At 37.6% G+C, this 26,668-nt stretch overlaps 1 protein-coding gene across 1 annotated transcript in view; it reads left to right on the forward strand.

Moving 5' to 3' along the window:
* The window catches only part of TNPO3 (transportin 3), an 82,038-nt gene that overhangs the window by 26,809 nt on the left and 28,561 nt on the right, over nt 1-26,668 (forward strand). The window contains exons 2-12 of the mRNA XM_082661568.1: nt 220-420; nt 1,389-1,462; nt 3,077-3,233; nt 12,880-13,023; nt 15,505-15,680; nt 16,208-16,346; nt 17,774-17,920; nt 19,990-20,097; nt 21,800-21,891; nt 24,046-24,185; nt 26,476-26,667. Coding sequence (XP_082517694.1) covers nt 220-420; nt 1,389-1,462; nt 3,077-3,233; nt 12,880-13,023; nt 15,505-15,680; nt 16,208-16,346; nt 17,774-17,920; nt 19,990-20,097; nt 21,800-21,891; nt 24,046-24,185; nt 26,476-26,667 — 1,570 coding nt within the window. The remainder of the gene's footprint in view (nt 1-219; nt 421-1,388; nt 1,463-3,076; nt 3,234-12,879; nt 13,024-15,504; nt 15,681-16,207; nt 16,347-17,773; nt 17,921-19,989; nt 20,098-21,799; nt 21,892-24,045; nt 24,186-26,475; nt 26,668) is intronic.

Raw genomic sequence — 26,668 nt, forward strand, 5'->3', positions numbered from 1 at the left:
AATTAGAAGATTTTAGGTAATACTTTTGTTGAGCACGGCCTATAAATATATACCGTAGTGTGAAGTTTTGGCTGAATTAGTGGGCAATTTAGCTTGTCAGATTTTTCTTTCATTATACTTTGGTCTAAATAAGTTTGTGTATGTATTGAGGTTGTATGGCATAAACGTTGTTTAGAAAAGTAGTTTTTAAGACTCTTTTTTTGTCTGATCTACTTTCAGGTTCATGCATGGGAGATTTCAGACCAGTTGTTACAGATCCGGCAAGATGTGGAATCATGCTATTTTGCTGCACAGACCATGAAAATGAAGATTCAGACCTCATTTTATGAGCTCCCCACAGACTCTCATGCCTCTTTACGGGACTCATTACTAACCCATATCCAGAACTTGAAAGACTTGTCACCTGTCATTGTAACTCAGGTAAATCCTATGCTTCTCATTAGGAAAATTTGTAAGACCATTTGGATTTATCAAGTTAATTTTGATTGACATTGCTTGCTAGCCCATGTGAAGTGATGTTAACTTTTTTACAGACTCATTGCTATATTCTTATAGGTGAATAGAAAGTGAATATTTAAATCTTTGTATTCATCTTAGAATTCATTTGATACCAAACTAGAGTACCAAAAAGTGGGGGAGGTGACACACACACACACACACACACACACACACACACACACACACTCCGCTGTTAAAATTGTAGATGGTAAAGTACTGTCCTGGGTCAGAAGTCCACATACCTGTCTTTTAAAAAAAATCCTTTCTATACTGATTGGCTAGTAAAAGTCTCATGAATGAAGTGGTGAACTAGAGCATCTGGCCTTTCCACCTTAGGTAGGGAAATACATTAGAAAGGAAAACTAGAAGCTTTAGTGAGTACGTACTCACATGTGTTCTCTGCTTGGCGTAGAAGTGTTCTTGCAGGGGAAGTAGGCTTTTGCATAAGCCTTCAAGATAAGACATGAAGAGAAGGGAAATGGCAATCCATTACTTGAGGAGTGAGTCAAAGGGCTGACTTTGTCAGTAGCTTTGGCTTTTTGGCAGAGTATAATTTATATGTCCATGAAGTTCTGTGGTATTGCCAAATAAAAGTAAGTATTGATATATTCTGAGGAAAATCTATAGTCTGTTCTTTCTGACTTTTTTTGTTATTATTTTGGTTTGGTTTTTCATTTTTAAAGGTTAACTTTTAAATCCCAGCAATTTGTAGTTAACCCAGAAGAATTTACATGATACGTAGCTGTGGGAGTGAGAAGGAGGGTGGTGTCACAGTTTTAGTTGTTATATTGTTTGGAAGAAATTTAGTTTCTTTGCTTTCCAGTTAATATTGATGCTAACTCTATTTCTGTTCATCTGTCTATTCATTTCTTTAATCTCTTTTTACTCAGCTGGCTTTAGCAATAGCAGACCTTGCTCTACAGATGCCTTCCTGGAAGGGATGTGTACAAACATTGGTAGAAAAGTAAGTAACTTGTATTGACTATATGCTAGCGTTTACCATTAACCTAACACAGAGAAATCTGTTAGCAATAGCTAGACATTTGGCCTATTCCCCCCAAACTCTTAACGTAGAATTATTTATTAACCTTTGTTAGATTAAAAGAAAATCATTTAAAATTTAAATACTACAGAAATATGTCATGTGGGACCTAAAAGAATTTCATAGTTTACACACACACACATACATGCGCTTCTTGAATTAACTACAACGACTTAAAAGAACTTCATAGTTTACACGCACACACACACGCTTCTTGAATTAACTACAACAACGTATTTCATTGCCTTGTGGATCACTCCCACTGTCATATCAGTGGTTTTTGTAAAAACATTGTCAGAATGTTTAAGATTATATTAAATTGAAAGTTGTTATGAGTATACATTCTTACCAATTGGGGTTTATTTCATGCCTATAAAAGGGACAGTATTATTTTTAGATACATGGAGCTTGCTGCTTTGAGTAAAGTATTTCCTCATGGTCTTGGCAAGATAATCTTGATATTTGCTTGCATTTTGGCATTTGGTTAGGAAATTATTTTTGAGCAAAGTGGATGTCCTTTTTACCACCAACTATAGTGTGTCATTAAAACCTTTACGTGGATAATTTATTTTTTGTTTTAAGAAACTTTTTATTAATAATATTAATATATACTCTGAAAAAATTTTAGCAGTATGGAAGCTTTCAAATTAAAAAGTACATACCTTCCCCTCTTCCTATTCCTGTATTTTATAAGTAACCACTATTGGTGATTGACTATATAGCCCTCTAGACTTCCCTTTAAGCATTTTATTTTATTTTATTTTATTTTATTTTATTTATTTTTTAATTTTTAATTTTTTTATTTTTTTGCGGTACGCGGGCCTCTCACTGTTGTGGCCTCTCCCGTTGTGGAGCACAGGCTCCGGACGTGCAGGCTCAGCGGCCATGGCTCACGGGCCCAGCCGCTCCGCGGCATGTGGGATCTTCCCGGACCGGGGCACAAACCCGTGTCCCCTGCATCGGCAGGCGGACTCTCAACCACTGCGCCACCGGGGAAGCCCCCTTTAAGCCTTTTAAAATAAATAAGTGCGTATATATTAATATGCACACACATGTATTTTTTTCAATTGTATGTAAAAATATGTTCATATCCTTTTTTTTGCTTAATATGTTGTGGACATCTCACGTTATGACATAGGTACTTGTTATAATGGTTGTATATGTTCCATTGTATGATATCTGTAACCTTTTTTATCCTGTCTAATTATGGAGGACCTTTATATTTTTCCAGTATTTTTGCTATTATAAAAAAATACTTGTGCATATACATGTATATGTGAGATTTTTCTGACAGATAAATTTCTGGAAGTGGAATTGCTGGGTCAAAGATTATTATGCAAGTTGAAATTTTGATTTCTAGATATCTTTCCAAGAAAGTATATCTATTTTTCTCCCCTTTAACAGTAGTGAGAATTCTACTTTTGTTGTTGTGGTTGTTCTGATGGCTGTTGTTATCTTATGTGATTGTGTGGGGCTGTGATTGTGAGTGTGGTGCACATTCTGAATAACTTATATCTCTCCTCTTTTCTTTCCTAGATATAGCAATGATGTAACTTCTCTGCCTTTTCTGCTGGAAATCCTTACAGTGTTACCTGAAGAAGTACATAGTCGTTCCTTACGAATTGGAGCTAACCGGCGCACAGAAATTATAGAAGATTTGGCCTTCTATTCTAGTACAGTGGTATCTCTATTGGTAAGTATGTTTGAAATACTGAGTTGCTGCCTAGGGGCAAAAAGCCTTGGTGGTTATTTAGTAATTCAATTACACTATTGTAAAATAGCTTTCTTAGCAAAATTTGACAATGATAATACGGTGGCATTTATATAATACTTCACAGTTAAAAAGTACTTTCAGAAGCTGTACTTTTTGAGCTTCTAAGTAATGCTTTGAGGGTGGTGTTCTCTGCATTTTATGAATGAGAAACAGGCTTTAGAGTGACACTACTGCTAATTCAGAGTTTGAACTCAGGTCTTCTGATTACATGTCCCTTGCTCTTCTGCTTCTTCATGCCACTGACTGTAGGCTCTTGATCAAGGACTGTGCTAAGGGAAGTGTGTATAAATTTACTTAAGGAAAGGATCCTCTCTAAGGGATAAATTGAGATTTTTTGATAGGGTGGTGGTACAGGACTTTACTTGACCTTTGAGCCATATCACAATTATAGATTAGCTAATACTACACCATCCTTTAAAAAAGAGTTAATTTTTGATTAGGTGGAAATTTTAATGCCCTAGACCAGGGTGGGTAAATTTATGGTCCATGGGCTGGTCACCTATTTTTGTAAATAAAGTTTTATTAGAACACAGTCATGCCCATTCAGTTACATGTTGTCTGTGTCCATAATTTTGGGCTAAAACGGCAGAATTGAGTACTTTTCACAGAGGCCATATGGTCTGCAAAGCCTAAAATATTTACTGTCTGGTCCTTTATAGAAAAATTTTGCTGATTTCTGAACTACTAGATGGTATTAAATTGATTATCTAGCTCACATCTCATTTTTAGGTCTTTATTGTCCAGCTCAATTTTCTCAACAGTGTGGTTTATAATAGATTATTTTTCAGGAATGTGTTTCAGTACTTCAGCATCATAGAACTTTTTATTTGAAAAAACAAAATTTTGTTTAAAATTGTGTTCAGTTTGGTGTTAGAAATTCATTGGAAACTTTTTTAAGTTAAATGTATTTTTCAATCAACCATTCATTTTAAAGAAATAGTGTAATAGAAAATGTAGATAAACAAATTACATTCAAACCACGTGGGATCACACTATTTATTAATCCTTTAGCACATATCCTCTGTGAACATATATACAGATTTTGAAAATCCAAATGAAAATATGCTCTACCTACCTACCCTTCTGCAGCCTGCTTTTCCAGTCATCCAGCTTCATCTTTCTATTTCAGTAAGTTTTTATATCATCTAATAAATACCTAAACCATATTCACATTTCCTGAGTTGGTCCTAAAATAGCGTTTACAGCATTTTTCCAAATCAGTATCCAGTCTAGAACCATACCTTGTATCAAATTATTATGACTTAATCACAGCCCCTCTTCTCCTTCTTTTTCAAAATGACACTGATTTGTTGAAGAGATTGGACTAGTTTTATAAAGCATCTTCTTACCTCCTGGATTTTCTGTTGCCTTGTCTTTGTTTCATTTAGTTTGTTTTTCTATTCTCTGTAATTCCTCTAATTGGAAGTTATATCTAAAGCAGCCCTACTCAGTAGGAATTCCTCAAGAGAATTAAGCCTTAAATGCCCTAAGGCACCCATTGTTTGTAATGAATTTTCTCCTGTATACCATCCATAGGATGACTGAGAAAATAGACACTCAGATCATTTTCTGCAGGACTTAATTCTTTCCCAGAACCCTGGTAAGAAAGACGGAAAGGCTTGATGGATTAATTTTAAAAGGTTAAACATTTTTGGCCACAAAACGTGTTAGATACTTCATGCTGCAGTTTATCACAAGTTATACTTTTTGGTTGACCTTCTGTTAGTGATGCTAGGATTGACTGGATTAGGATGATGGTAGTCTGATTCTTCCATTTATAAAGTTTGTTTCCCCCCTTGTAATATAATGCAGTTTGTACAAATGTTAAATTCTAGTTTATAATCCTTGCCTTAATAATTTCATTGTGGTTTGCAAAATAATGTTTTGCTAACTCTGTCTTTCCTTCTACATATACATTAGCATTCTTCTGAGTACCCACTAGAAAGGCAGGATGAATCTTAACTTTTAAATTTCCTGTTTTCAATATAAGGGTTTTGTTTTAAAGATGCCTTAAATGTTACTTTTTTCCCTGGCTTTCTCTTTATGCTGTATTATGGACCCATGGATTTTCATTGATTCAGGGTGTCCACTTAAGTTATTCTTCTGATGCTTTAAATGTTGTAACTTTGGCTATTGGAGCACTTCTTTACTTCCTAACAGAAAAAGATGACTAGTATTCATCTAGTTACTTTCATGCCCCAGATCTAGAATCCTTAGTTCCTTTTAGTATCAGTTTGGGTCCAGTCAGGAGAGAGAAACCACTTAGTAATTTGTTGGGGCTTTTTTTTTTTTTTTTTTTTTTTTTTTTTTTGCGGTACGCGGGCCTCTCACTGTTGTGGCCTCTCCCATTATGGAGCACAGGCTCCGGACGCGCAGGCTCAGCAGCCATGGCTCACAGGCCCAGCCGCTTCGCGGCATGTGGGATCTTCCCAGACCGGGGCACGAACCCGTGTCCCCTGCATCGGCAGGCGGACTCTCAACCACTGCACCACGAGGGACGCCCTGTTGGGGCTTTTTAATATAAAGAATGTTTAACTATAACAGGCATCTATAGTAATGAGGGCTTGTCTAGTAAGAGGTAAAGAGAACTCTAAAGAAGATAGAAATAAAACAGATACAAGGTGCAGTCATTAACGCCAAGGCTGAGATAGAGTTTCCAAGGAAGGAAGGGTTCACCCCACTCCCAGGACTGAGATTCAGACCCTGTTGGTGATGGTATAGCTATGGTAAAGAAGTCATTGTGGTGCTGCATGCCGCTGAAAATCTGTCCTCTCAAGCTTGCTGGAAATCTGCTTTCCAGGAAGCCCAAGAAAGTTGTTATGGAAGGTGTCTCACCAGAGGCATTCTGCCACAAAATCACCTGGGCGTGGGAGTGCCAGGGGAAGCTGCTGGCTACTGTGTGCTGTAGGCACTGGAGAATTTAAGTGCACTGAATCTGGTGTTGGAGAAGAAGTTGCACATTTCTTAGGAGCCAGAAGCACTTTGCTATAAAACTTGGGGGTGAGGGAGGGCGCTGCTGGAGAAACTGCTGGTCAGTGCACTGCAAGAGCTGGCACCAGAGGAGCTAGGAGTCTGGGGCTGAAGAAGCTGCACATTCTTTTTTTTTTTTTTTTAATTTATTTATTATTAATTTATTTGCTTTTGGCTGCGTTGGGTCTTCATTGCTGCACGCAGGCTTTCTTTAGTTGCAGCGAATGAGGGCTATTCTTCGTTGTGGTGTGTGGGCCTCTCATTGCAGTGGCTTCTCTTGTTGTGGGGCACGGGCTCTAGGAGCACGGGCTTCAGTAGTTGTGGCACGCGGGCTCAGTAGTTGTGGTACACAGGCTTAGTTGCTCCACGGCACGTGGGATCTTCCCAGACCAGAGCTCAAACCCGTGTCCCCCTGCACTGGGAGGCGGATTCTTAACCACTGCGCCACCAGGGAAGCCCTCCATATGTACTCTTTTACATACATTTAAACTCCAGTACAGTGGTGTAACAAGCAAATAGGAAATATGCAGAGCTACTACGGCCCTTACATATATATTGATTAACAAGGCTATAATTGGTATCGATGGCTTTCTTCTTCCACAACTCATTTTATTTTTTCTCTGCTGCTATAGGCTGAATATTTGTGTGTCCAACCCCCCGCCCCAGGAAATTCATATGTTGAAAACAAGTCCCCAAGGTGATGGTATTGGAGATGTGACCTTTGGGAGGTGATTAGGTCATGACAGTGGAGCTGTCATGAATGGGATTAGTGCCCATATAAAAGAGGCCCCAGAGAACTCCCTTCTTCTTTATGCCATGTGAAGACACAGTAAAAAGACAGTTGTTTGTGAACCAAGAAGCAGGTCCTCACCAGACACTGGTACCTTGATCTTGGTCTTCCAGTCTTCAGAACTGTGAGAAAGATTTCTGTTGTTTATAGGCCACCTATTCTGTGTTATTCTGTTAATAGCAGCCTGAATGGACTAAGACACCTGCCCTAGCCAGAAGCTCAGCTGCTTGGGGTTCTTTACTCTGTGAAGTGACCCAAGCCTTCATTCCCCAAGAGTCTGAGCATCATCCTGCCTTTGTGGATTGTTGCTTCTGTAGTTTTCCATTAACTTTTTGGGCATGGAAGTACTAAGAGGCTCCCTAGAAAATCCTCTGGGTTACAGACCTAGAGCTCCTTGCTTTGATTATATAGAAGCAACATAATTTTTCCTTGGTAATTGGGATCTGTCACTCCAGCCTGTAAAGTTCCTGTTGGTTCAGTGGCATAAGAAGCCCAAATTGTCCAGGTGGTAGTCTTATGTTCCAATTCACTGGAATTATTTTTGTGTTTCTTGATAGAAGTATTCCTTCTTTGGGACCAAGATCTACAAACCAGTAGAGCTCAAAGTTGCTGTACTTCCTTTACTCTGATATGAGTTTCTTGATTAGCTATGATACCATGATGGTTGCATGTGGTATTCTGTGAGTCCATGAATGATAGTGCTGACAGAAACATTACAAGCAGAGAAGACAACTCTATATCCAGAATATGGGTCTAATCCTCTAGACAAATCTCTGCTTCCTCCATGATGGGAGTCCAGTATAATCAATGAACGTGGTCCCCATGGGGAATGGTGCCACTGGGGACTCAGTGTTGGTCTCTGCTGTTGATAGGTTTGACACTCATCAGTAGTGTTTACCAGTTAAACCTTGGTAGGTGGAAATCCATGTTAACTCCATGTTTAGCCTCTATCCCTGCTACTATGGCTCCTTTGTTTATGCGCCCATCGACCAAGCACTGGGTGGCTAGGGAAGAAGGCTGACATAGTTTGTCATTTGGTCCATCTATCATTGGGAGATTCCTTTATAGTGGATGCCCTTTGGTGGGTATTCACATAGGACAGATATATCGTCACAGGCTGTGCCCATTTAAATATCATTCATAACGCATATATGTGGAACCTAGAAGAATGGTACAGATGAACCGGTTTGCAGGGCAGAAATAGAGACACAGATGTAGAGAACAAACGTATGGACACCAAGCAGGGAAAGTGGCGGGTGGTGGTGGTGGTGGTGGTGGTGGTGGGATGAATTGGGAGATTGGGATTGACATGTATACAATAGTATGTATAAAATGGATAACTAATAAAAACCTGTATAAAAAAATAAATTCAAAAAATATATCATTCATATACGTCTTCCTCAGACTTCCTTGTCCCCTATCTTCCAATCCTGTTTCTACCAAATCCCTGATCGTCCATCCAAATGATTAACAAATGTCCATGAATAAGTGGAGATCCATATTTCTGGTCATCTCTCACTCCAGACGTGGTGGACAGCCATGTGTATTGCTTGAAGATATGCTCACTAGGAGGGTTTTCCTTCAGCACTGGCCTTCACTAAAGCCCCTGAGTGGGCCTGTAATGCTGCAGGTGTCTACCTTCAGGTGGTACAGCATATTATGCAGAGCCATCTGTAATCCAGGCTTGAATTTTTTCTTCTTCAGTTATCTGGTTTGTAAGGAACACCTCAGGAGGCCACAGGCATGGATTGAAGGCGATGAATCAATGCAAGAAGAGATGGTGTCAAAGCAATCTGAGCCACCTACTCATGCAACGTTTTTGTAGCTTCCAAACCTTCCCGTACTCAGTCTCCTTATATCATTTCCATTTGATGACAGATTGCTGCTATGCATGCCCAACCTTATGGCTAGGTACTTCAGACAATCCTTAGTTCATGATGGGAATCTCAGGTGTTGATGAGATTGGTGTCCTATGGATAGGCCTACCAAGGCCCAGTAGCAAATCAGAAGCTGCTTCTCAAAAGGAAAATAGTTACCTGCAGAAGAGAGCATAGATTTGTTCCAAAATCCTAGGTATTTGCACTACGATATAACTATTGGTACTTCCCAGAGGCTCCATATACTCATTAAATCCAGAATCTCAAGGAAATACACTTGTATCAATGAGTTTGGCTCAATCTAATGTTATATTTCAGCCTTCCTTGGTCTAACACCTTTAGAATACACTCCTGCATGTTTCCCAGCTTTCTTCAGACACATACAAGCAAAGTTTTACAGTTCTCCTGGTGTATAAGTTATTTCCTCCTGCATGTACCTGTTCCCCTAGAACCTTGTGAGATTTGACCCTAGTTATGATTGGTACAAGGGTTGGTTGTGGTAGGTATTGAAGAGATTGGGCATCCTCTTTCAAACCATCTGTCTCAGATGGGGTTATTACAGGGCTTTCAAGCTGAGGAAGGCTAGTCTCAGACACTGGAAGGCAGGCCACTTTTATTGGTAAGGTAGACTCAGAGTGACTTGGGGTTTCAGGATTATCAGTTTCATTAGGGTCCAACCAGATGTCTCCATTCCATGCATCAGGAGTCCATTCTTTACCAGTCGGTTTCAGAACTTTCACATGAGAAACTTGGTGAGACTTATAAATTCGACTGCTGTTTGTAATTCAGCAAGCCACACAATTAAATTTTGTATATGAGTTCCAGCAGTATCAGCCCTGCAGCTACAAAAAATAAGAGCTTTATCTGGAGCTGCTGTGGAAGCTGTCTAGTTCTCAGACTGTGACTTGAGTTGGGTTAACCGACCCGAGCTTGTCATTTTTTGTAAGCACTCAAATGAACTAAAAAAAATTCAGTGGCCACTGTAGTCCTTACAGTCATCATTACTGCCACGATGGGCAAGGGCGGTTAGCCACTTGGACTTGACTTAGCACTTTATCACAACTGGCAACAGGTGTTAGCTTGATTTATCATCATGAAATCTGAAAAATATATCCTTGTGGTACTTAATAAGGTCTATAATTCTGTCATGTAGCTTGTCATGTTATAGAACCTAGAGCATGAAATTAGTCCAGTTACCAAGAAAAATAGGTATTTGGCTGTAATAGATACCAAAAGCTTCTTAGAACGTTTTCATTCAGTTCCCCCACATTCTCTTTAATGGTTTTATTCTATCTTATTTTCTTGTTAGTATTATACTTTTGAGGTCTATTCGAATGGACTTATTCCTAAACATTGTATTGAACTTTATAATTTTTAAAAATATTATTCTTCTTGCTCTTAATCTGAGCCTGGCCTCTAATATTTTTCTCCATTTATTCTCCATATCGTTAATTCAAGATCTATTATTTTTTACCTCTGCTGTATTTTTACTGGTGAGCTCTTCTGGTATTATATCTTTTAGCTTTTGAGGTCTTAACTTTAGTAAGAGACAAGAGTCTTTAATAATACAGTTCTCAAAGAGAAACTGAAGGCATCTCTTAGTTCTGAAGCTTTGTGGTGAGTGTTTGATTTAATTAATAGAATTTCTTCTCTTCAGAGCAGCTAGTTTTAGATGTAGGGTTTTTCCAAAATTCTGTCTTAAATTTGAGTCAGTAGTTAGAATGTATAATCAAGTCCTTCCGTTTGTAAACATCACACCTTATTAAAATTGAAATGTCATTCAGGAAGCATAAAGGCCAAGGGATTGTGTCATGAGTTTATAGCAAGAGCTTCAAAGATTTAGGTGTGTGTGTTTGTTGGTGTGGATGTGGGTATGTGGTTGCCATTCACTTACTTGAATCTTTTCTTCATTCATTTCAGTTCAGTGTAATTCACACTAATTAATAAGTATGTAATTATTATTGCCTGATACTGCAAACATAGGGGGAACATGGCTACTTGGAAGTATAATTGTCAGCATTTAGATCATTATGGGATTACATACCACTACCACCCCCCCCATGCATTCTAAATGCCATGGCAGTTATGATATTTCTAATCCATTGCCTGCAAAAGTTATTTTTAAACATTCTTTTTTTAAAAAAAATTTATTTATTTATGGCTGTGTTGGGTCTTCATTGCTGTGCACAGGCTTTCTCTAGTTGCAGCGAGCGGGGGCTACTCTTCGTTGAGGTGCGTAGGTTTCTCATTGCGGTGGCTTCCCTTGTTGCAGAGCATGGGCTCTAGGCGCACGGGCTTCAGTAGTTGTGGCACACGGGCTCAGCAGTTGTGGCTCGCAGGCTCAGTAGTTGTGGCGGATGGGCTTAGTTGCTCTGCAACATGTGGGATCTTCCTGGACCAGGGATCAAACCCATGTCCCCTGCATTGGCAGGCAGATTCTCAACCACTGCACCACCAGGGAAGTCCCTATTTTTAAACATTCTTTATCCAGAAAAAGTTGCATTACACCTTACTTTGGAAAAAGTATACATCACAAAAAACAGTTTACAAAGAGAAACAATGGTGAGTTTTAGTCTGACTTTTCATTTTATCTTTTATAAACTATCATATTTATAGTAATATCACTTTCTGTGGATGGTATATTTGCTAGAGTATTCCAGTGCTGAAGCTTGAAATACCAGCTTTTCATGAAGCAATATACAATAGTACAACTAGCTTATTTCTACTCTATAAAATCGAGTGTATAGATGTGTTATTTATTTTATTAATTTTTATTGAGGTATAATTGATTTACAATATTAGTTTCAAGTGTACAACATAGTGATTCAGAATTTTTATAGATTATACTCCATTTAAAGTTATTGTAAAATATTGACCATATTCCCTGTGCTGTATGCTATATGCTTATTGCATATTTATTTTATACATAGTAGTTTGTACCTCTTAATCCCCTACCCCTATCTTCCCCCTTCTCCTCTTCCCCTCTCCCCACTGGTAACCACTACTTTGTTCTCTGTATCTATGAGTCTGTTTGTTTTGTTATATTCATTTGTTTGTTTCATTTTTTAGATTCCACGTATAAGTGATAACATACAATATTTTTCTTTCCTATTTCACTAAGCATAATACCCTCTCCAGGTCCATCCATGGTTGTTTGACATGATAAATTTCATTCTTTTTCATGGCTGAGATGATGAGTATTACTTTAAAGACAATTCTGTTGATAAGATTACATTAATGCAGAAGTTGGATCTAAGAAATATACTGATAATTGTTTCTGAAACATATCTATCTTTGAACCAGTCTATAACCTCTCTGTACCTCAGCTTCCCAGTTGAGAGAGTGGAGATAACAATAGTACATACCTATACAGTTTTAGTGGGGATTAAGTGAATTAAGAGTGATGAGACAGGGCTTCCCTGGTGGCGCAGTGGTTAAGGATCCGCCTGCCAGTGCAGGGGGCACGGATTTGAGCCCTGGTCTGGGAAGATCCCATATGCCACGGAGCAACTAAGCCCATGTGCCACAACTGCTGAGCCTGTGCTCTAGAGCCGTGAGCCACAACTGCTGAGCCCGCGTGCCACAACTAGTGAAGCCCACGCACCTAGAGCCTGTGCTCTGCAACAAGAGAAGCCACTGCAATGAGAAGGCTGTGCACCACAACAAAGAGTAGATCCCGCTTGCCACAACTAGAGAAAGCCAGCACACAGCAACGAAGACCCAACGCAGCCAAAAATAAATAAATAAAATTAGTTTATTTAAAAAAAAAAAAAGAGTGATGAGACAGTGTCTGGCAATTAAAAAGCACTTTTTACTGTTAGCTGTTATTGTTATCCTTCTCATCATTACACCTATAAGGTGATTGTAATAATATTTAAATATAAAGATTGACATTATTTGTTGTAACTTTTTTTTTTCTTCTTTTCAGATGACTTGTGTAGAAAAAGCAGGAACAGATGAGAAAATGCTTATGAAGGTCTTTCGCTGTTTGGGAAGTTGGTTTAACTTAGGAGTTTTGGACAGTAACTTCATGGCTAACAATAAGTTACTAGCACTCCTTTTTGAGGTTTTGGTAAGTAATGGCTTTGTTTATGACATGGTTTTTGTTTGTTTCTGGCACATAGTCACTTAGGGTAACTGCCCTTCTGGGATATAAGAGTGTTTTCAGAGTTTTGTGGAGTGAGTGGAAAGTGTATGGTAAGAAAGCAACACTGTCCCTTCCTTGTTGCCAAGTACCAAATTAAGATATTAGTTTTAGTGCTCAGAATAAAATGTAGTTAGGTTTAAGAGGAAAGCAGTCTTATATGTAGATTATGTATAGAACAATGATTTACATATTAAAATTCAAGTAACAAAAAAACCATTGGTCTCTTTTTCTTATTTTAAAAGTATTAAGTTGTGTGTTTCTAATAATGGCCATTGGGTGTTTGAGACAATTACAAATCAGAATATTATCTTTGTAATTGAGGTAGTTTACTTAAACATCAGGGTATGTATAGGATGAATTTTGGGTTTTTGAGATCTGAAGTAATGTATTTCTATATACTTGTGCATTTGTTCCTTAAACTTTAAAAGTAACATTGCCTAGTAATACATTCCTCTGTCTTGGTAGACAAAGAGTAAATGAGTGCTTAGAATAAGACTAGGTTTTAGAACAAGAAACAGCAATACCTCAAGCACAAATGTTAAACAGGTCTTTGGAGGTGGGTGTGACTTTGTCTCTTTCTCCCTGATGGTTTTCCTTCCATGAACACATATTAGTATGGAAACTCTGTGTTTCCATACTGGTTGTGTGCTGGTGCACTATAATTTAGAAGATTTAGCATGATACTAGATTGATATCACTGTGAATTAAAGAAAAGGAAAACGCATTCTTCAAGGAGACATTTTTGGTATTGTAATGTTGTTCGTGTATTTCTGCTGTCATTCTTGGATCAGAAGCTAAAATTCAGGAAACTTAGGGTGCTAATAATTGTTTTGCTTATCAGTGTCTTTGTCTCCATGTCTATTGATGCCATACCTCAATAATGGTAATTTTGATTCTCATCTCACCAAGTTGTGTGAAGAGTAGTCAGTATTAAAAAATTCAGCTCCCACTTTTGTTTAAAAAGTGTGTAAATAAGTTTACGTATGAATGGAGGACAGTGTAGAACACACTTCAAACTTAAAACAGTGGTGACTCTTGGGAACTGAGATTGGGGTAAGGAACAAGCTAAGTAGTGTGCTAGGGTTATATTGTCTTCTCTACTGATCCAGTGTTAGGTCCTCTGTTACTTAAGAGTGTTTCTAGAGTCAGGGTCAAATGTATTCTCGTTCTTACATTTTTTTCAGTGGTTCGAAGTCATGCCACATAAAACTAAATATTTTAGTTTGCTTTATGCTTGGACCACGACCTTATTATATAACTTTTCCCCTATAGTTCTTTTTTAAAAAATATTTTTAAAATAATACTTGGTATATACAAAAGAATAAATTTGAACATTTAACTTTTGAAACATAGTTAATACAGTGAATATTTTTTAATTCACTGCCACTCAATCTAAGAATAACCTAATGAATAATTTGTGTCTTTGTGCTTTCCCAGCCCTGCTTTTATAGCTCCCCCTGCCCCCCCCCCGGCTCCCCTCCCACCCCCGCAGAGCTTCTAAATGTACTTGTTTTTTTTATTATTCACAGAAGACCAATATGCCTTCGCTAAATTTATCCAACCTCTCAACTGTACTGTCCTGAATAGAAACCCTGGAGGCCTCCCTCCTTGAACCTTCTAATATTCTCTAATTTGTATCAGTTGCTCTTTTGATCTGCTCCCCAGCTGTCATCCTGGGACTTCTCTTTACTCTGCTTCTGGATTGGTTTAACCATTTTTTTTGACCTACCTCAAATACCTTCCTCAGAAGGATATGTGAGAAATAAATATTGAGTTTTTGCATGCATTCCTGAGAAATGTTTTTATTTCATTCTTAATCAATGATTTAGCTAGGTATAGAGTTCTAGGTTCACTATTCTTTTTCTTCAAAATTTCTAAGACCTTGCTTTCTCATATACTGGCAGGCATCATTGCTAATGAGAAGGTGGATAAACTGATTTTTGCTCCTTTCTAAGTTACCTTCTCCTCTCCTCCCCAGAAGCTTTAAAAATCTCTGTTTAACCTTAGTATTCTGAAATAGCACAATGATGTGTTGATACTTGTTGGACCCTTTCATTTTAGATAGTACCTGAATATCAGAAAAAAAGATGGAGAAAATTTCCATAGACTAAAATAGGGCAGGGAACACATGGAATTCCATTTGGAGGGACTGGTATGGAAGAAAATATGAATTTTAGAAGTCATATGACCATGATTGAGGTACAAAAAGGCTGATTTGCTTGGCATATAAGGAAATAATAGTCAGAAATAGAAAGATTGATGGATGTTGTCTCATTGAAGGCCATGACTATTAGGCTGTATGTATTTAAAGTACATGTTCAGAAACAGGCTATAATTGGTTTCCTGTTACTTGGATTACAGCTTAATGATCAAACTTCTTACTTCCCTACTCCTGCTACCTCCTAGCAACAGGATAAGACCTCATCCAACCTACATGAAGCTGCTTCAGACTGCGTATGCTCAGCTCTGTACGCCATTGAGAATGTGGAAACCAACTTGCCATTAGCCATGCAACTTTTTCAAGGAGTCCTGACATTGGAGACTGCCTATCATATGGCTGTGGCACGTGAAGATTTAGACAAGTGAGTAATTATTAAAGGCAGTAGACCTGGATTCATATACAGTCTGGTGTTCTTTTAAGTCACCTTTTATTATTTATCTATCCTTTGTGATTCTTCGTGACTCTGTGTAAATATATACATTGCATCCTCAAGATGCTCTGCTATTCTCATCTGAACCAAGAGTGGCAAATCAAATGCAGAGGGAGAGGTTGTGATCATGGAGAGTAGTAAGTTTTTGCACTTTAAAGGGTAAGGCTCTAAGAATTAGGGATGAGAAGTATCAAGTGTGATTTGATGGGAATTTTATTCAGATGTTTTAATAATTGAGAATTTTAACTGACTTATGAGTCACTTCCTTGTATGTATAAAAGTATGTGATTTAAGGAAAGATGTTTGTTATGGAAATTGTGATACAACATAGCAAATAATCACTACATGTCCCTTAGGCTGAGGATTGCTTTTATTTATTTGATTAACTGTGTCTGTGAGTATGAACGCATAATATCCAGATTTCTGACTTGATGTTCTCATTCCTCTTTCATTTACAGAGTTCTGAATTACTGCCGTATTTTCACTGAACTGTGTGAAACTTTCCTTGAAAAAATTGTTTGTACTCCAGGCCAAGGCCTTGGGGACCTACGAACTCTAGAACTGCTTCTTATCTGTGCAGGACACCCTCAGTATGAGGTAGTGTTTATTCTATGCTAATGCCATTATTTTCCAAGTTGTATGTCACATATTATCTGCATTCCATTTTCTCCTGTCGAGCTTTTTATTTGTGGGAAATTATAGTTTTTTGTTTTTGTTTTTGTTTTTTTTGCGGTACACGGGCCTCTCACTGCCGCGGCCTCTCCCGTTGCAGAGCACAGGCTCCGGACGTGCAGGCTCAGCGGCCATGGCTCACGGGCCCAGCCACTCCGCAGCATGTGGGATCTTCCCGGACCGGGGCACGAACCCATGTCCCCTGCATTGGCAGGCGGACTCGCAACCACCGCGCCACCAGGGAAGCCCGAAATTATAGTTTTATTTTTAATTAATGTGATGGGGAGTTTCCTCTGTTTTGAATTTTTTAAAAAATATGTATTTGGGCTTCAGCTTTGATTCCTTTCTATTTTCCTACTTGGTTAGCTGGGCTGACCTGTTAGAAAAAAAGCCTATTACTTTTCCACTGAGGCTCCCTCTCTAGCGTCAGTTACTCTTTAGAGCTTTATAGCTAAAGAAAACGTACCAAATCTTAACTGTACCTCCACAAGTTTTAACATACAAAAGTTTTCTCCAAATTATGGATGAAAATGAGAATGGCGTTGAAAGGATTTAAAGAGTCTTCTTCATCCCAAAATTTCTAAGACATGCTGCCTCTTTTAAGTTTGCTAGATTAAAAAAAAACAAAACTCCTCTTATTCAAGAAGCTTTATCTCCTCTTAATAGTATAAGAAGTGAGAAAGAACTCCCAAGCTGGGTTAGCTCTAGTTAAATGGCTCCATTTTGGATCATTAATGGGAAAGGATGGTAGGGCCCCTCTTAGGGAGGGACTCAGTAGTCCTGTGAGTCTCAGTCCTTTTTCTTTGATCATATAAAAGATAATGCGTATTTGTTTGACATAATCTCATGAGGATATCTAGATTTTGTTGAAACTTAAAACATTTTTGGGCAGAAGTATTGTACTACCTAATAATTATCATTCCTCTGAACAGTGCCATATGTAAGATGAGCTGTGGTTTGTACAGGTTATTTGTAGATGGTTTATCTGGTGAGAAGTGTTTTAATCTCAAAAAAAAATGAAATAATTTCAGAATTTAGGAAAAAATACTTTTAAAGAGACTTCCATTTCTGTATCTGTTTCTCTAAATTCAGAATCCAATATACTGTTGGAGAAGTTATCCCAGGGCTGGACAGAGAATGTAAAGCCAGTCATCCTAAATGGAGTTTTGGGCCTAACATGGAAAGATAATTTGGGAGGATAATAATAAATCTGCTAGAAAAAAGATGGCTTCTTAACTGGTTCCACTCATATTGTTTTAAAGTGTTTCTTTCCTATTGGCCCTAGTAATAATAAAACTGCCTTCTTTTCTTATTCAAATAAACCATCTTTTCTCTTTCTTTTAATTTGATAGGTAGTAGAAATTTCCTTTAACTTTTGGTACCGACTAGGGGAGCATTTATACAAAACTAATGATGAAGTTATTCATGGCATCTTCAAAGCTTACATTCAAAGGCTGCTTCATGCCTTGGCTCGCCACTGCCAGCTGGAACCAGACCATGTAAGTTTTCTTCTCTACTTAATCAAGTCTTGATTTCCTCTTGTTTTCAATGCTAGCTTGAAAAGGAACTGAAAAGATAGAGAATAAAGCTAATGGAATCTGTGGGTTTTCTGTCACTCTAGCTTACACTGAAGAAGTCAATACCAGTATAATGAAGAGTGCTAGGTCTATGTAAAAAGAACTCAATCCTGCTGAGCCAGTAATTCTTCTGGGAATTCACCTTAAATAATTCTGCAGAAGAAAAAAATTGCTATTTTATGTACAAAGCATTATCTATAAAAGTAAAAAAATGGTAAACCCACGTACAAGAGTATTAGAAGAAGAAATTCCCTGGTGGTGCAGTGGTTAGGACTTGGTGTTTTCACTGCTGGCGGCCCAGGTTCAGTCCCTGATCGGCAAACTAAGATCCCGCAAGCTGTGTGGCATGGTCCCCCTCCCCCCCCCAAAAAGAATATTAAAGAGTTACGTATATTATTATGTAGCATTCTGATGGATCATAATGCAGCAGTTAAAAATAATAACTTGAGATAGCAGTAGTTGGTACGCTAAATGAAAAAATGTCAGATTTTATAATATGTATTTTTAATAGCATAAAATATGTGGTTGGATTAAAACTAACACAAAGGTGAAATATTTGTGTGAGGATGTGGAAAATAACTTATGATTCCCCCCCCCGACACATATGTGCACATTTTTCTTTATATTACTTATACGAATTTTATAAGTTAAAATAAAATATAATCTATTTGCTTAGAATAAAATACACTAGAAATATTATAAAACAGTCCATTGGAAAACTCTTCAATCTCATTCTTTGCTTAGTCACTTCAAATTTTGTAGCATTTATTTCATTCTTTTGGTTGGTTGGTTTAATATCCCTGTCCTTCAACCTATAACTTGGAGTGGGTTTTTTTTCCTATTGCTTACTATTAAATCTGACATGAAAACTGTCTATTCATTTTAATGTTAATGTTGTTATTTGAGTTATGGTGTTTTGTATTTCCACAGAACCTTAGTGATGATTTAGTTTAGTGGTTTTCACTACTTGTTTTTTAAAACTGAGGAATCTTATCTTCAACTACATATTGCTTGGAAGCCTGATAAGTAAATAAAAGCCGGGCTGCTCTGGTTTAAATGGCTCTGCTTGCTTGATCCGTTTCTTCCCTTTGCTAGTTCTGTGACACCATTTCCCTGGCAGGTAATTCCTTACACTTGTAGGTGTATAGTGCTTTATAATTCATTATCTCATCTGAGACAGCCATTGTTTCCTCCTCATTCCTTGACTTTAATTTTTTCATCTTAAAGCAAGGAGGTTGAACTAAATCAGCAATTGTCAGTAATACTAAGGGCTTTTTCCAGATACCCATGGTCCAAGATTCTTATAGGTGCCCATAACCATCTCACAATTGGTAAGCCTTAGTTTACTCACAGGAGGGTGTTGGAATAAGAAAACCTTAAGCATGAAATGTAAATGATCTCTGTATTTTTTAATGAAAAATTTCAAATATACAGCAAAGGGAAAATGATTTTATAGTGAATATCTGTATACCTACTAGCTAAATTCTACCATTAATATTTTATTATACATGTCTTATTATGTATCTGTCCACCTATATAAAATTCTTTTTGAAGTCTAATATTCTATTCTGTGTCTAGTTCTTGTGATAATGGTTGATTTTGGTAGATCTTGAACCGTAAAGCTTCAGAGGCTTATTCAGTAATAAAAAGCTAGGCCTTATCTAGATAGGCTAATAAACTCTTAAGTTACCACCTCTTCTAGGTCACTTCCCACCCCCACCACTCCAGATCTTTCCAACAGCAGGCAAGATGTAGCTGGGACACACAAAAAAAGAGAAGCGTTTCTAATAGTCAAGGCAGAAGATAGGTTGTATTGACCTGACACACCTAAAAGTTTGGGATACCCTCTATAGTAAAATGTCTTTGTGATTTAGGCGATTCATCTTTTTGTTCATTGGGACTGGACTGCTTAATGGCTTTTTTACTCTTGATTTTATAAAGTAAATGAAAGCCTTAGTTTAAAACAAATGTTATCTGATTTGAAATTTCAGGAGGGGGTTCCTGAGGAGACTGATGACTTTGGGGAGTTTCGGATGAGGGTGTCAGACCTGGTGAAGGACTTGATTTTCTTGATTGGGTCTATGGAGTGTTTTGCTCAGGTAAGCCCATTTGGAGATTCTTAGCAGTTTTACCAATCACTTTAATTGTGTTAACTTCTATGTCTTCTCTAAGTGTTCCATCTTTTTCTTCAATCTTGATGGCTAAATGGGACAGTAGATATGCAGGTGCCTAGCACACTGCCTGGCATATAGTAGCTATGTTTGTTTAGTATCTTACAAGCCAATTGCAGTGAACAGTTCAGTTATGGTTTACACTATAATCTTGCTAGTGAGAGTTGTTCCACTTGTTCAGTTGAAATGGAAGATCATGGATAAACCTTAAAGCCCCCAAGATACTTATAGGGAATTTGGACCTAGCCAGGAAAATAGACAAGTTTTTCTGCTTTAATAATTATGTATCAACTCCTGGCAACTCTTAGTTATTTGGCATTTCCTTTGTTCACATTTATGGTTAGATTCCTTTGCAGTTTCATCCCAGAGGTGACTATACTAGAGTAGAAGAATCATAGTCCTGTGGTTTTCCTGACAATCAGCGAGTAACATTTTACATCATAAGGTTGCAGTCACCACCATTCCACATCACTTAACATTAGCATAATGTCAGGTGGTTTTCATATTGCTGGATCATGCTCTGAATCCAGAAATACTAGTTTTAATGCTTTGTCAGCAATACTGAACTAACCTAATTTGGGGGGATGGGTAATCCAGGCATTTTGTGTATTTGGGGGCATCATCTGATCTAGAAAGTGTTCATAAAATTATAACTATATTTCTTTATATTAAACAAAGTATGTTTCTTTATCTAACTAGAAAGGGTTGGGGATTCTTAGCAGATTTAGTGAGATCCCCAGATCATAGGCAGATGACCTGTGCTCAGATTTCAACTCTTCTCTCACTGGCTCTGCGGCTTTGAACAAGTTACTTGTTCTTCTCCAGACCTCAATTTACAAATTTACATAAATTATTAGTCTTGTCCAAGATGTGTACTGTGGGACACCAGTCTCATGAGATGTTCTTTGCCAGAAAAAACAATTCTGTCAATTAAAACTGGAAAATGACTTAAATAGTATATTTAAAGGCTCTGTGAAGTCATACAAGAGAATTGTTTAATTTTATCTTAACTAGCAGTGTGTTATATGACTACAGAAATCTTATTTAGACTAACACCCAGTCACATCCCACTGATGGATATACCCTGGAAAGTTTCTGGACATCTCTGAGTATTCTGTTTGGTCTCTCCCCATCTCCCCTTGCTTGGACATGGTATTGTGATGGGTGCTTCAGAACAGCTACTTTTTAGGAATTTAATCTATGCTACTAGTGTTGATGCAGACAAGTAGTTAAAATAATAGAAATGTAAAGCCAATGCATATGCCGAGGTTTTACATTATATCTCATTTTTAAGTGTGTTTATGTATTTATGAGTTATTATCAGGACCAGGAAAAGACACTCGTGTAATATGTTTTGTTTTCTCCATAATACTCATTTTGTGGGAGTAGATGATAATCTTGATATACTCTTGGGGCCCTAAATGGGTTTGTTTCATATATTAAACTAGTATTACTTAGAGTTAGTGAAGATTTGAAAAATGAAGATACTATTTTTCCCTGGCTCTGAGAGATAAATTTAGAAGCAAGGGGCTAGATTTATTTTAACTAACAGAGTTTTTTGTTTTGTTTGTTTTGGAATTCTATTCTGTTTTCCTTTTAATGGATCCATAATCCACCTCTTCTTCTCTAGTTATATTCTACTCTGAAAGAAGGCAACCCACCCTGGGAGGTGACAGAAGCGGTTCTCTTTATCATGGCTGCTATAGCAAAGAGTGTTGATCCGTGAGTGTCTAATAAGTCTTTTGCTGGGAACTCTTAATATCAGAGGAAGGAAAATTACAACATTTTTCTCGTATGGGATATGTTTGGAAATTCTTAGAACTTCTTACTTCTATAATGCTGTCTAGTCTTCTGACTTCTAGAGTCTAGTCCAGAGTAGCATGCATTGTTGATATCCACGTTTTAAACACATTTCCTAGAGTTAAAATTATTTTGTTCTTGATGCTAGGAAAAGAATGCTGATTTATCTTCCCAACTTAGGCTCCCTTGTGCAAGTTGGTATAATCAAAACTTTGTTAGACTGTTAAATTGTTGGCACTTCCTTAAAAGCATTTGAATAGGCACTAATTTGGCTCTCACCTGCTTTTGTGACCTTGGGTGAGTTATCCTTACAAATATTTAATTATATTGTTCTCCTTTTTTCCTGTCTTGGAGAGTCATTTGTAAGTTTCAGAGAGGCCAGGCATAGGTACCATTTCACCTAAAAGAATAGCAAACTCTAAAGGGCAATTATTATTTTTGTTTTCGTCATTGGAAAATTTTAAATTATTAGATTTTGATTTCTAATTGCTTAGCATAGAAGTTCTATTTATTATTTCAACATGAATCCTTAAAAACAGAATTTACTTTGTTATGTGAGTTTATAAATCAATGCTAGTATCTGTCAAGTTTTCCTGTATTGTAATCAGATGTCTGCAGTTGAGCTCTCTGTCCATGGCCTTGGTTGGAGAGATGGTTAAGGCATGTATTCATAAAATGTACAGTCTTCTTTCTTAGCTGTCTTACAGGGTCTAGTCAATGAAATCTTATGTTGTTTCTAATCCAGTAAACATTTAAGGAGATAGAGTAGGTTTGTTTTCCTCTATTAAGGAGTTCTGGTCCTGAATCACATATCATACTATTTGCTTTGAAACCCATTTGGTATCTTTTGGAAACTTCAGTAACAGTCTGAAGATTATTACACTAATAATCTAACTGATTTGTGTTGGTATGAGAAAGGATGGCAAGAGAGTCTCAATAATTAGCTTAGTGCCCGTAGGAAGCATAAAGCATAAATGAGAGAAGATTTTATTTTGTTTTTTGTTTATCCACATTTCAAGCCAACTGCATGATTACAATTTTTTTTTAGTGTATGAAGGACTTAATAGACTTAGTGTATCAGCAAGGAGTGCTCTTGCACTAATCCAGGATTTATTTGCATTTTAAACATCTTTCATTTCTGGATTACGTTCTACCACTTTGGGAGCATCCTCCACTCTGCTTAAAGAACTTCAGCCAGGACTTGCCTGGTGGCGCAGTGGTTGAGAGTCTGCCTGCCGATGCAGGGGACACGGGTTCGTGCCCCGGTCCGGGAAGATCCCACATGCCGCGGAGCGGCTAGGCCCGTGAGCCATGGCCGCTGAGCCTGCGCATCCGGAGCTTGTGCTCCGCAACGGGAGAGGCCACAGCAGTGAGGGGCCCGCGTACCGCAAATAAAAGAGTGAAAAGAAGAGAAGGAAAGGGAAAAAGTTAATTCATGGAGCTGTGGAAAGTATTTGGATAACTTTAATTTTCCCTCATGTTCTAAGTCAGGGCACCTTTATTCCTACAGCTTGTGTTCTTGTTTCTTTAATTAGTGAGCTGGCCCACCCATGCTTACCTGTTCTTAAAGTATCCATTATCCAGCTATAAGAAATCTTTTGGAGAATAACAACTAATAGCGAGTGGTCTAGAATTATTTCTTCATTCATTTATCCATTCAGCAGTATTTATTGAGTGCCCACTGTGTGCCAGGCACTGTTCTAGGTGCTGCAGATATAGGAATAAATAAAATGGATTCATTAAAAGAAGACATTGATCCACAGTAATTGCCTGCCTCTCCAATTTGAAGAGCCTTATTTGATAGCAGGATGTGTCTTTAGACACTTCACTGACATTGAGAAGATTAAGGAGCAGTAGTATGCTTCTCAACTGAAACAATGATATCTTCCATTTCTGTCTTTTCCTCCTTTTTGAGGGTTAAAAAACTTTCATACCAGATGTTAAGCACTTTTATCCAAATGGTTATTTATTTAGAAAGAAACCCTTTAGCAATGATTTGTGTCATTGCAGCCTGTTTTTTAGCCAGAACCTAACCTCTGAAATTGGTAACTCTGAGTACTTGCCTTCTAAACTCAGGGAGAACAATCCAACACTTGTGGAGGTCCTAGAAGGAGTTGTCCGTCTCCCAGAGACCGTACATACAGCTGTGCGATACACCAGCATTGAATTGGTTGGAGAGATGAGCGAAGTGGTTGATCGAAATCCTCAGTTCCTTGGTATGTGTGAACATTCCTCTGCAGCTGCTGCTTCTGATTTTTCTGCTTTCTTTCTTTCTCTCTCTTACTTTTGCTTTTGTTTTCCTACTTTCTCTTTTATTGGTAGGTTGAATGTTTCTAGACACTGAGACTAAATATATGAGTTATTGCTTAGTTGATACAACATTTTATAATCTGATCAGACTTTGGAGAAAGGACCTTTGAAAGATTAGATCTCTAGATAGGGAAACAGTTTGCTACTAGTACTGTGCTTCAGCATAACTATTTCTGTCTTTGTTAGGCTTTGGCATAGGCTTGAGCTAATCAGACTGTCCTGTAGTTCTAAACTAGAAGCTGCTAATAGGCTAAAGCAAAGACAGTTGGGGGGGGATGTGTTATTTCAGTGTTAAATACATGCTCCATTTAAAAACTAAGAATTATTATTGAAACTAAATAAGTACAAACTACAATGAAGAATGTTGAGTTATATAACTTCTGGCTGCCTTTACTGACTTGAAAAAATAACTAAAGATCATATAAAATAACTTTAGAATTGAAAGTAAATTTAGAAATAATTTCTTCTAATCCCCTCATTTTCCAGATGAGGAAACTGAAATACAGAGAGACTAAATAATTTATCTAGGTTAATATATATTAAGCCCACCTGATGTTCAAGACTGATATATTCTGAGAATTTTAAGAATTCTCAAATTCGTGAATATCATTAAGTTTGTGCTGTACTTATGTTTATTACCACCTTTCGACTTGATTTTATTTTACACATGATCTTTTTTTATTGACTGAAACTCTTACTTAAAAAGAGATGTGTGTTCCTATTTTCTTGTTTCTGTATATAGAGCATATAAGATAGATAGGCTTATTACATCATAGCTGAGCCACTTCCAAGTTCAACATACCATTTAAAAATTTTTTCAAAATACCTATTTTCTAATTCTTAAATCTCTTCACTTCCATTATCTGTCTCAAAATTTGGCTTTCTTTTCTGAACACTTTCCACAAAGAAACTAAGTGGGTTTATCTGTTTGTTAAGGCTTATATTCAGTACCACCTGTAGTATCTTATTCAAATTTGTGCCTCAATTAGAAGACAAATTGCTGAGTGTTCATACTTACTCTAGAATAGTCAAAAACACAAATATTTAATTTGAGAATCATTGAAGCCTATAGTATTAGAGTTGCGTGGGCTAGGTTTTAGATTCTAGTTCTGATTCCCATGCTAAACAGGCCTTTTTGTGTGTGTGTGTGGAAGGGAGCAGGTTCATGCTGGGTTGGTGCATTGTTTTTGTCATTAGACTAGAAATGGAGATAACTTTTAAATGGGCTTTCAGAGATTACTTCTTTTATAAGGTTTGGTATGCGGTTACTCTGTAGTACACATAAAGTGCTCTTTAACCATGTATGATTTTTCTTAGGGTTTCTTCATAGAAAAACATTCTGATTTTTATGAAGCAAGGTAAAGGATAACTAGGATTTGCTTTATAGGAATTCGCCTTTGTAATCCCTTTTCTTAGAACACTTACATTTGGCAGAAAGTAAAACATAATGAACTAATTCTTTTAGAAGTGCTAAAGATCCATCTGTGTGGTTTGGGGGCCTTTTGTAATTATAAAGAAGCAAGTATGAAAGTGTCAGCTTTAGATAACTGTCATTGTCCTGATTAATGTAGACTGCTTTTTTTTAAACAAAGTGACTAATCTCTGAGTATAATGGTACTCTTTGAGCCTTATCGTCTTTCTTACATTACCCTATTAATACTTGATGGTTATATCCACCAGTGGTTTCAGACTGAATCAGTGGTTTTCAAACCGTGCTCTGTGAAGCCCTAGCAACAAGCAACAGTTGATTTCCACAAGGAAAGAAATGGAAGATAAATAGATAGGACTCTCTCTGACACCATTTGTCAGTGAGATCAGCCCCATTTTTATATGTAAAAACATTGGCGTTTAAACACATTTCTTTTTTGTTTGTTTTTTGTGCGGTATGTGGGCCTCTCACTGTTGTGGCCTCTCCCGTTGCGGAGCACAGGCTCCGGACGCACAGGCTTAGCAGCCATGGCTCACGGGCCCAGCTGCTCCACGGCATGTGGGATCTTCCTGGACCAGGGCACGAACCCGTGTCCCCTGATCGGCAGGCGGACTCTCAACCACTGCGCCACCAGGGAAGCCCCACATTTCATTTTTTAAAAATGGTTCTTTTGCTTAAAAAGGGAATGTAAAACCTTTGTTCTAACAAATAGAAATTTTCCTTGAGTTTCAAATAATGTAATCTTTACGTATGGATTTTCTCCTTAGACCCTGTGTTGGGCTATTTGATGAAAGGACTGTGTGAAAAACCTCTGGCTTCTGCTGCAGCCAAAGCCATTCATAACATTTGCTCTGTCTGCCGAGACCACATGGCTCAGCACTTTCATGGACTCCTAGAGATTGCCCGTTCCCTTGATTCCTTCATGTTGTCTCCAGAGGCTGCTGTGGGCTTGCTAAAAGG

The sequence above is a fragment of the Grampus griseus genome, assembly GCF_964374135.1.
Source record: "Grampus griseus genome assembly, chromosome: 9".
In the NCBI taxonomy this organism is placed as follows: domain Eukaryota; kingdom Metazoa; phylum Chordata; class Mammalia; order Artiodactyla; family Delphinidae; genus Grampus; species Grampus griseus.